The 12,332-nt window shown below is 34.1% G+C and overlaps 2 protein-coding genes across 3 annotated transcripts in view; one reads left to right on the forward strand and one right to left on the reverse strand.

Annotated features, from left to right (window-relative positions):
* LOC113225463 (serine protease gd-like) overlaps positions 1-2,857 on the forward strand; it is a 33,157-nt gene extending 30,300 nt beyond the window's left edge. The window contains exons 9-10 of the mRNA XM_026457780.1: positions 2,019-2,175; positions 2,598-2,857. Of these exons, the coding sequence (XP_026313565.1) occupies positions 2,019-2,175; positions 2,598-2,791 (351 nt within the window). The 3' untranslated portion in view covers positions 2,792-2,857. The remainder of the gene's footprint in view (positions 1-2,018; positions 2,176-2,597) is intronic.
* A 1,074-nt stretch (positions 2,858-3,931) lies between these two features.
* LOC113240626 (sex-lethal homolog) overlaps positions 3,932-12,332 on the reverse strand; it is a 64,480-nt gene continuing 56,079 nt past the window's right edge. For both annotated transcript variants that reach the window (XM_026477963.1, XM_026477964.1), the window contains exon 7: positions 3,932-6,013. In XM_026477963.1, the coding sequence (XP_026333748.1) occupies positions 5,739-6,013 (275 nt within the window). In that variant the 3' untranslated portion in view covers positions 3,932-5,738. The remainder of the gene's footprint in view (positions 6,014-12,332) is intronic.

Below are 12,332 nucleotides of genomic sequence, written 5' to 3' on the forward strand. Positions count from 1 at the left end.
TCATATTGGAAATGAAACAATTTTTTCGAATACGAATCACGTATATATGGTTAGGTGGTTAGGTGTGGTAAGATGAATGGGGGAAGAAGGACTTGCAATCCCATCTCATAATCTAAACTGTCGATAAAACAAACAAACAAACTAATTTAAACGATTTTAAAGAGATGTCGCAACGATGCTCCAAATGCAAATGGAAAAAAACAGCGGTGATTCTCTCGGACTAGTGTGTACTACCTAATTTCGAGAGCAATGTTGTAATGCCCACATGATAATATGCCTTGACTAATGCCAGCTTACTTACAAACGTCGCTAGAGGGCATCACTAGCATCAAGGAGGCGATTAGTTACATCTAAAAGCGCCATCTAGTGGGAAAAGTTTTTTTAAATTATGCTGCTCTTTTTATTTCTTTTACTTGTTTTAACTTGAAAACAAATATACTTCATTTGTTTTGACCAAGTGTGTTTGTGTCCTTTGCACAGAGTCGTTTAAAGCATGAGTTTCTTTGCCTTTTGTTCATTAACTTCTACCGTAAGAATAGTAAAATAATAAAAAAAATAAAAATTGCTATGAAAGTTAGGTAATTAACACTAGGCCGAGAATGACCGACAGACAATTATGAAATCGTGAGAACACAAGGTTGTACATTAAGACCTTCTGTAAAATGTATACTTTTTCAAAAATAAATAAATTAAAAAATTTAGAAATACAATGTTCTGTTCCTGTTACCCCATCTTTTGGGGAAGAGAAATATTAACACAATTTGCACATTTTCAGCAACCAGGTACATCACAAGTATTCACCGTAATGATTGTTAAAATACGTAAAGCTGATAAACAACATTCCTCATACCCCACCTGACCTTTTTTTTTCAAACAAACCAACATTATGGGCTCTTTATACTGTCCGCGACGGTCCGACAACCAAAATGGTATAAGTTATCAACCAGACATGGATACAGATAAAGACTTTATTCGCTAGTATGCCACAAATACAGATTAAATACAATTTTTTTTGTCACAACAGTGAAAGGACACTGACTCAGCATAAGCCTAAGTTCCCTAAGGCGCAGATTTTCAGTCAAAACCAACGAGAGGGACTAAATCTAGAAGTTATTTATAATGAAAGATATAATAAACAACTAGGAGGGAAATCGTCCAATGAAATAATAAATGAGTAATTTTCAGGTAAGTTTTTGTACCTACTCAATTTTGGTGACAATTTCTTTTTATTTAAATATTTATAGAATATCATCATGAAGTATTATTTAATATTCGAGTGTGGTAACCTGATATATTCTTTAATATTTCACGATGATACATTCGAGTAATTAAATAATAAAATTTGTCACCAAAATTGAGTACAAAAAACTTACCTGAAAATTACTGAAATGTAAAGCGTAAATAAGGCATCTAAAATAACCTATTCAGTATGTAAGTGCATATCCGGATATATAAGTGTAGCTGCAAGTGAAAATTATAATTGTGAATATGTTTTTTTTTGTCTAACATTAGTTAAAAAATAAAAGGCATGTTCCAATTTACGCGACATACGATTATTTTTACCACAATCAAATTTATAAAATACATAAAGAAAATTAGAATAGAAAAAATGAATTAAATATTGATATTTTAACAGCCAATAAAATAAAGTTCGAATCATGCACTTTGTCATTTAATCTTAGACTTTTTGTGAAAATAACACTTAGCCGTTTTGTTTTTTTTACTGTAAAGTGGAAGCCACACGAGCAGACGGGCCACTTGATAAGCAGTTTGTTTTTCATTTACTAATAGACCTAAACATGATGTAACTGGGTAATTTTCAGGTAAGTTATTTGTATTCAATTTTGGTGACAATTTCTTTTTATTTAAATATTTATGGAATATCATCATGAAGCATTATTTAATATTCGAGTGTTTAATACTTCACGATGATATATTGGAGCAATTAAATAATAAAAGTTGTCACCAAAATTGAGTACAAGAAACTTACCTGAAAATTACTGAACTCATTCTTCCAGGTGGTAGGTTGGGGTTTCGACATCACAGGTACGGCGACTGAAGAACTAACTCTGGTGGAAATGCCTGTAGTTGATCAAGAGACCTGCATCAGGTCGTACAGCGAGTTTTTTGCGAGATTCACATCGGAATATACTTTTTGCGCTGGATATAGAGACGGTTAGTAATCAGTCAAAGGTGTTGTGAATAGTAATAACACACTTATTAAAATTTAAACATCCATATGTGACGTAACACCTACATATTTTTTGTAAAAAAATTCACAGTGCAACTTCCATTAATTATCTAACCTCTCCTAACCTAAACCTTTTACACCAGTCTTTCTTTCAAAAAATCTTTTTATTTTTGTCAATTTTAATATACAAAAGTGCTTTTTTTAAACCGAACAAACCATAATAGTTTGAGTTATTGTACCAGAGTACCAAAGCAACAGAGTTGACTCTAGGGCATTCCCAGAACCAATGTAGAAAGTTCATTTCCCAAATTGGTCCTACCGGGAATCGAACCCGGGACCTCCGTATCCAGCGCCCACAATGCCAAACCGGGTCGTCAAAACTAAACATTTATTTCAACTTCTGCAGGCACATCTGTTTGCAACGGTGACAGCGGAGGCGGCATGGTGTTCAACAAACAAAACCGATGGTACCTACGAGGCCTGGTCTCGCTCTCCGTGGCTCGGCAGAACGAGTACCGCTGTGATCCCACTCATTACGTGGTCTTTACAGATTTAGCCAAATTCTTGCCGTGGATTAAACAGAATATTAACGAATATTAGGGAACACTCAACTTTGATTTCACTTGCATACTAAACGCTGTTAAATTGTTATAATACTGTTAAATTGTTCCATTTCGACCCCTCCTACGTAAAGTATCATATGTCGAAATTGCCAAGTTTACAGGGGAGCGTTTTAAAGTTCTGAATTCACTGAAAGAGTGGTCACCATAGATCATCTAACCTATATCTAGGATTTTATAATACTCGATGTGAGTAATGAGCTTTGCCGAATAAAACTGAGAAATGCTAAAGTCACGTGTTATGTTCGTTTCAGTGAATTCAGAACTGTAAAACGCTTCCCTGTAAACTTGGCAATTTCGACATACGATACTTTACGTCGGAGGGGTCGATTTGTTTGATACTAGTTAGGACGGTTAGAAGAGGAACGATGATCATAAATGTGATTTATAATAAGCGAATCTTGTACTTTTATTACTTATTTACAAATAAAACATCAGAATAAGTTTTTACATTTTTATAATCTTACAAATATAAGAAACTAGGAAACAATTAAAACAATTCCACTTAAAAAAAAGGTTTAAACAAAATAAAAATAAATAGCAAAAAAAAATCCTTACATTACATAAAGGAGAAGTGTAAAATACAATATCTTCGAGACGAAGTAAAAATTAATGAATTAAATTGTAAGTGAAAATTAACAAATAAAATCAGGCATTAATCCTGACAAAAACCAAAGTTTGACACAGAAAAAACTAAAACCATTTTTCTATGTACAGTGCGCCAGACAAATATTGCTTTTTATTTGACTACTTGTATTGTTACATCAATGGTTAACCCTATAACAATGTCGACTTGATTAAGCGTTATAATTAATTCCACCACTGTCCCCACAGTGATAATTTTGAATTAGTGTGTGACCTTTCTAGTCTACGCTTTCAGGTCATCGCTTATTTGCAACAAAGATATTAGAGTCATAATTAATAGCTCCGTACGCATCACATAAGTTGCTCTGATCCCAAAGTAACTAAAGCGCTTGAGTTATGGAAATCGGTATCAACGACGGTCCCACAAACACCCAGATCCGAGACAATATTGGAAAGTTAGTCCCCGGCCGGGGACCGAACCCGGAACCTCAGAGATGACGACACATGAAAACCAGTGTACAAGTCACTCGACCGCGGAAGTCGTCAAAAATATATACATCGAGAAAAATATGTACTACTGTACAGAACAAAACTTAAAAGCTCAATTTTGGCCCCAGGCCAACCCATCGCTCAATCTAGGCGCCAGGCAAACCTATCGCTGTATCATTTCGCAGCCAAGTTGTCGGTCAAGTTGTTAACTTTAAATGACAATATCGATAAGTGATGGCCATTGCCACGGAAGGAAAATTCCTAGTGTTCATATTATTTTACCCTTTATATACCATCTCTGTGAATCTATGAGTTCTGTGTCCCTATAGCTACTTTTACGTACCAAAAACATTCCGTGAATTCTATATCTATAGTATCTTGATACAAAGATCGAACAGAATACAAAGAAAAATCTTCGATCCGACTGGAATCGAATCAGAGTCTGTTGCCTCACCATGGCTACCGCTTTTACCGCAACTGACCTACAGATAAAGTAAGCAGAGCTTACGAATTTTTCTAAGTGCCTGCTACAAATCGTTGTATGGGATTTTTGCTGTAGTTTCCATACATTGTTGCAAAAATATGAACGCATGCAGTAACTGCTGTTGCAAAACAAAAATTTCGTTCTTAGCAATTGTAATATTTCTGTTGAAATTAAATTTTACACTGAAAAGATTATCAAAATTCCTAGTCTTACACAAAGAATTTTCGTAATCTTTTCATTGAATCTGACATTGTCCTTTTTATGACCAATAAAAAGTCCGCTAACAGAGCTGACAATGGATTGATCGAGAACAATGTTCCACATTGTTCAAAGCCTTGTCTCGCTTGTGCAGTCATCTAATACCCAGACCACCTTAACTTTATAAATTACAATGAAACATCTATAAATATTGCTGCTATAAATATTGAACGAATTTTAACCATCCCTTATTAAGTAAACCTACACTATTAAAAACACTTTCAGTTGTTAAGATCCATCCAAAAGTTATCGAGACTGACCTGATACAGATAGACGTTAGTTTAATTATAATCTCTGGCGCACTATAAAAAATATAGGATAAAACTACAACACAAAACTATTCTTACGATAGAAGTTAATGAACAAAAGGCAAACAAACTCATGCTTTAAACAACTCAGTGCAAAGGACACAAACACACTTGGTCAAAACAAATGAAGTATATATTTGTTTTCAAGTTAAATCATAAAAGAAATAAAAAGAGCAGAATAATTAAAAAAACCTTTTCCCTCTAGATGGCGCTTTAAGATGTAACTAATCGCCCCTTTGACGTTAGTGATGCCCTCTAGCGACGTTTGTAAGTTGCCATTAGTCAAGGCATATTATCATGTAGGCATTACAATGCTCATTTACTTTTCCGCAAACATCTTAAGGCGTACAGATATTCATTAATTCGCCTTCATTCTATTATTCTGATAGTAAGGGAAAGTTATATCAAATACATTATCGGGTACGTTTAAGGCCCAAATATGCAGTTATCTTAAAATAATTGTAATTGATACTTTCATCCTAGACGGGCATTGTTTTGATTGGTCTTCAAATGACCCATCAAACTGAAAAACCAATTAAGTGGTTTCATTGATTCTGTTGAATCATTAATCGTTCACATAATTATCTATTTGGATAACTGTCAATACTTCAAAATTCATCGACCTGTAATAATGATAAATATTTACAAACAAACATGAGATCAAAAGCGTACAATGCTTCAACATTCCATTAACATTTTGACATTATTAGGTCCAATTATCACAATGGATCCATTGATTCCAATTACAATTTAATTGGAATGGTAAATAAAAGAATTCCAACATTCGAAATTCATATTTAAATTTACCAATATGGCGACGGTCCGTTTCGACATCTTTGCCCTTTATAACGTTCCTCGCCACCGAATCCTGGTGCCCAGGGAAGATTCCTACCTCTACTGGACCTAGGGGTTCCTTTCCCAGGCATATAATTAGGATAAGCGATTCTAGTATTAGCACAGGCACCAGGACGGCAACCGTTCCGAGGTGTGGTAGGATAGCTGCCACCTAAAGGAGGTGACGGGAATTTTTCCCATGGATCCGACATCATGCAGTTTGAGCAGCTCCATGCGTAGTCACCTGTCAATCAACGTGTTCAATTTAGTAAGTATTCAAAATAAACAAGAGAATAATTAAACAATATGCCAAAATTATTCAATATAAAAAAAAAGTAGGTACACTCAGCCACACATCAAGTTATACAAACTGTCCCTTAAATAAATGCATATGATCCACAGTCGTACGAATACAACCAGACGATATCAAGATCTCCATAGACAGGAGCTCCAAAAGAAAAATTTTAAAAAATACTAAGAGAGGCAAAAAGATATACTGATTGCTGTATACCGCATCTAGCGTCCAGTCATTCGTGATTTCTGTAATTGTATACAAAATATGAGCAAAAATTTAGACAGTTTGCATAACTAGCTGTGGCTGACAAAATATATAATATTTTTATAACTGAAATAAAATAAACATTCAAGGCATAAGAAACAATATATAAATATGAAATAATATTAGTTTCGTTGTCATTCCTTAAACTTTTTTAAGGCGACAAGTGACTTATGACACCAATATTCAGGTTGTCAGAGCCTTTACACTAACATGATTTTCAAAATACACTCAGAGTCGTATTCTAGAACTCTATACAATGCTCAAGTCAGGATTACACTGGCAACACAAGCACTGGAAATACGACCCTAATGGCAGGGACTTGAGTATGATTTCGAGTGCTTTAAGCTATACTCAAATCCTGACTTGAGCATCGAGTAGAGTTCTAGAATACGACCCATAGTGTTTTATTCCAAGCCCGGTGCTCATTGGCGGGATAGTAAGGCAAGGGGTCCTTCGGCATCCCTACATGTGAACGCACACTGCCGGCAAATATGCAGCGGTACCTTAGACATGCCGAAACGTACCGTAGCGACATTGCGCTCGCGCCTAGCCTCTCTCTATCCAGATTAGTCATAACGTAAAAGCCTGGCGAAACATCCCGAGGGCTGCCGAAGTATTCAGGAGGCAACCAGCTCGCTATCCCTGAACTTACCGCAGCTCTGTTTTCGTAGTAGTGGTTTCAATGGTAGTGGTCGCACACTACCATTGAAATTTCAACCATCTTATAACTTTATAAATATATTACTATTCGTCACATAAAAATCCCCTGTCGTACCATACATACCAAATTCCAGTGTTCAGCTGCAATAAGCAATAAAATCCAATAGTCATGAATAATATTTTATTATTACTCCACTATCGATTTGGCCAGAATCTGGAAGAATACTTTTGCTCTCGTTCGATCTAATCATAGTTCACGTAATTCGAATAAATCACAAAATATCTATTACAGTATAATACGGGACAGGCTGGAATATGCCTACGTTACACAAAAACAAGGTTTTCACATACACTCGATATCTAACATGATGTAAACTGGAATGGAAACATTTATCTTATTAGATGACCGCGACTACTGACTTCGAACTTTTAACATTACTAAGAATAATAAGTACAGATTGCATAATGTTAGGATTATGAAGAGTGGACTGTGCTGTTGGCAATGGTAGGCTAAATTTAGTACATTACTTCTTTGGCTTCATATAAAGTAGCCATATTGAGGCGACGAACAATGCTTCGAGTCCAGTTGGATCGAAGAAACTTTTCTATGGGTTCGTTCGAGTTTTACATTAATAATAATATAATAACAAGCTAGTGGAGTACTTTCTTAAAAAAAAAGGCTTGTAACAAATTAGTATGGAGCTTAGTAGGTACTCTATTCCCAGAAAAATTTAACCAACCTCAACTTTTTTGCTAGATATAAGCTTAATGTAAAGAGTTTAGCAGAATAACAATAAATAAAATATTGTGAACTGCATTTTTTTTATTCATTTATATAACGCACACACACATAACCCCGCAATTGGGAAACCCTGTATAGCGGTAAAAAAGTGTGGTAGACATGTTTAAATAATCACTAGCAGCACTGCGATACTAAAAAAATCCAAAAAACAGCAACTATTAAACGCTAAAATATTCAAAAACGTAATTATAATTGGTTAAATAAATTGCAATAAGAATGACATTGATCTGTCAATATACTTTTTATGGCATTGGCCACTGACTAATTAGCCAAAAAATTACATGAAACTCCGTTCCGTTTCATAGGATTTCGTACCGTTTTTCGTTACGTAGTATTACTTTTGTAACACCTGTGGATTAATTTTGTATTGACAGTATCTATAAACTGTGCCGAAGGTTATCTTTGTTCTTTTGAAAGACAACACTGTATTTGGGGAGTTTACTACTCCGCGTCGCCACTAATGGTATTACTAATATGCTGAAACGCGCAAGCGCAAACTTTCTTGGCATGTTATTTTTAAGTGTGTATTTTTTTATTTTGTTTGGAATTAAATAAAGATTCATTTGGTGCCTAACTTATCTTAATCAGTACGAACTCTAATACTAAGAATACTTTAAATGATTTCAATGTAGAAAAACATTTCCATTCAAGTTTACATATCTAAACAATTCAAATTATTTTCAGTCTGGTTATTGTGAACAATTTTACTACATTCGTTATCCTACCCAATTTAACTTATACAAACCAATTAATTGGTTAATAAACCCATCAATTCAATTTTATTGATTAATTAATAAACAAACTACGGGTAATGAGGCAAAATATTATAATATTTAATAATACTTTTTTTAGAAACATTCTTGAACGTTCGTTTCCAAAACTACGACATATACAAATATTTCAGAACAATAAATAATTTCATTTATTTTTCATATTAAAGCACTATAATCAGCGATTATTTATTGTAAAATAAATAATGTATATATTCTAAAAGCTAAATTAACTATTATTTTTTATAGCACAAACTTTTAAACCTTATAATTAAGATATTGCTAATTAAAATTAAACAATGGTTGCATTATATTTTTTTTAAATTTCCACAACATTACATACTTTTCTTTCGAATTCAATTACATATATACTTTAAAAGCTAAAATATAATAAATAGTTTATAATTTCAACGTGTACAACACCATTTCAAACGTAGTTTACATATAAAATCTTGTTTTATTTTGAATTACATATATAAATTATATAATACTATTTCATATCAACACTTTTATTGTAAATAATTTTTTATAACTTAAAACTAATCGATTTAAAGCACAATTATGAATGCAAAACTTGTGTCCTAAAATTGCTCTTGTTACGTATTTGCAACAAAAACCATTCTTGTCAAGTTACCAGGGAACATTGTAATAAAATAACATCGATAATAGAAATAAATTGTAAATATACTTATTACACAATATTTTAAACATTTCTTTTTCTATTGAACAGCATAACAAGATTATAGTGTATTGTCCCAACTGCCGATCATAAAAATAACATTATTAATAAAAATAAACTACGCTAAAAGTAATCCCCTTACTTATTCTCTATGTAATAATTTATAAGAAAAAAGGAGCACTAACCAGAACACCCAGTCTAGAAAAGTTATTTTCCCCCTTAACAGAGTATTAGACACAAATCCCAAATAAAATGTTTTTCATTTATTATGAGTAATATAATAAATTAGATGTATATTGATAGTCATATAGCACTCTCAATAATAAAATACCGAAATTAGAAAAATAACGTACGAAATAAAACTAATGTGTTGTTTTTCTTATCCAATACAATTTAATTATATTTGGCACCAGGGAAGTGGCATATACATATGGCTGGTGCCACGTACGTTTTTTTTAAATCTACTTTCTTGTTTATTATTGAGGGTGCGATATGTGAAAATATAATTGAAATTGAAAAGTAAAGTACTCACAGGCATTGAGAAATCAGGAGGCGAATAGAAACAGCAGTACTTGTTTGTTACGTCATAAGTGTAATGGCGCCATACAAGCTCCATACTAATGAGCATTTTACTAGAACTAGGCAAATCAATAATATTTCTGGTGTTAATTGAGATATCGAATTTTTCTACTCACTATCAACATGTTCATGGAAAGCGAACACTTAAATATTTTTGAGTCAAATACGGTGCACAACCGGGATTAAAACTTAAATCGGAACGGAATTAAACCCTAAGCTCTTAAAAACTAAACCATTAATAATATCAAACTAAAACAATGGATCTAATTTCCATGCCATGTTCCCTGTGAACTTGTCACTTACACCAACCTCAACAACATTTTTTTAACCATTATTATATTAATATCATGCACTTATCATAATTTTAACAAGTTAACTCCAAACATTAGTACGTTGAACCTCGATAGTTACTTACGAAATACGTTTTAGGCACGATCCATATTTTTGGAGACTAGTTCTAGCTTTCTAAACTATCCTTGTTCAGTAAGGAAATTCATTAGATTTACTTACTTGAAACAAATCATCTAAAGTCGATATGTAAATATCAAGAACGTAGAGAAGGCGCTACCTTTTCAAAATGTAAATATCGAGAACTTAGGAATGGTGCCACCATTTCAACATGTAAATATCAAGAACTTGGAAATGGCGCCACCTATAAAACCACGTAAATATCAGGAACTTAGAAATGGTGCCACCTTTTCAACATGAAAATATCAAGAACATAGAATTAATGTCATCTTTCTAACAGGACGCGTTAAATCTAGTAATTATCAAATCAATTTCACTTGTATGTTTATAAATTGTCATGTCACCCACACATAGAAAACTAGAGGAAAAGAAAAACATATTATCCAATGGATTATTGGAAAAGAACACGTAAAACAAGATAACCAGCTTCCTGTTCGTTTTTCATGAATGAAATTCCTCACTGAACTAACGCTTAATAAAATGCTAGATTCTCGTAAGATACAGTATATTAGACACTAACCTAACAAGGGACGAAAGGATTTGTGATAGGCATCAAAACTACGTTGAATATAATTAAAAAAAAAACTATTTGATGTATTGAATATCGTGATGTTTTTACTACCATGACATCCGTATATTATTATATACACGAACCAGCGTCTGTTGTCTCTTCGTGGCTAAATAATGGTCTTAGAAAAAATGTACGATACACCTAAGGATATTGTCTAACGAATGTGCTAATTCGTTACACGATGGGATGTACTTTATCCGATCACATAAAATCCCGAAAACAGGCGAAAATAAAAGTCTGAAATACATAATTTTTATATGGAGATATTTCTCTTTAAGTACTACAGAGAACTTGCTACGAGCTCGTAAATATTCGTTTTCAACTGAAGTCCTATGGTTATTAAATTCATATTTATACCACAACTTGAAAATTGGCCAGTGGTTTAACGACACGCCGCGACGTCCGCTGCCCCGTCAGTCGCCATCGGGCGCTTGTCAACGTCGGCTTTGCGCCAAATTTTCTCCGCCTGTTCTTATTTTATTCATATCAATTTTAAACGCGCGGATTGCGGGACGCAAGGGGCTGCCCGTATCTAACCTGCTCTCTAACTTGATAAGTGTAACTCCATTAATGAATGAGTTAGGTGCTTATGCACCCTATGTAACTAATAACGTCATGCCATTTCGCCTACTTGTAAATTTTAATAAGTCCAAGACAATCGTGTTCTTTATATGTGTAATTTCTTTTGTTTGCGTTTTAGATTCACCTACTCCTTGTGAATGAGATCGTCCGGGGAAATACTTGCCACCTTGCCATTTTCTGCCACTATGCAGTAATGTGAACATTACTGCACTCTGGTTTTGAAAAGTAAAGGTGCTGGTGAATTTACAGGCACATGAGTCTTGTCAACTTATGTCTCGGGGTGATAGGCAGTGCCAGCGTCCTTCAGATCTTTGCGATTTATGCTTTGGCCACATAGTGGCGGCCGCCGAAGCGTTTCGGGCGCGGGAATTTTTGTAATGTACGAGATTGTATAAACGCACACCTCTGTGTGGCCAGAGCATTAAAGCTCTGACGCGCAGCAACTGCTATGGACAGGCGTGTCGCTAAACACCAAGAACACGACTGGTTCGTCCCGCCAATAAGCATCTTAAAAAAAATAATCTTTAATACTATATAATACTAACAGTGATACTGAAAACCGAGTTTCGATACCCATCACAAATATTTATAGGAACGGACATTGGAATAAGGACAACGCTCATAGACTCCAAAGATCTACTGAACATTCGAATCACGGCTGTATATTGTCAATAACTAATCCGGCCACATTAAATGCGTTGATTTACAAATACTGGTTGTCATCATCATTCAATTCATTGTACGTCCTACTGCTGGAGGACTGAGGACTCGATACGTTTTCCAGGGGTTGCGAACCTTCTTCGACATGCAAGTGTTGCTACTAAACATCGACAGGTGTATTTAACTTAACGAACCTTCAACTTGTTAATTGAGAAGCGAGCGTTCTCTCCTTA

Source organism: Hyposmocoma kahamanoa, unplaced genomic scaffold (genome assembly GCF_003589595.1).
Source record: "Hyposmocoma kahamanoa isolate Upper Pololo Valley unplaced genomic scaffold, ASM358959v1 160, whole genome shotgun sequence".
Lineage (NCBI taxonomy): Eukaryota > Metazoa > Arthropoda > Insecta > Lepidoptera > Cosmopterigidae > Hyposmocoma > Hyposmocoma kahamanoa.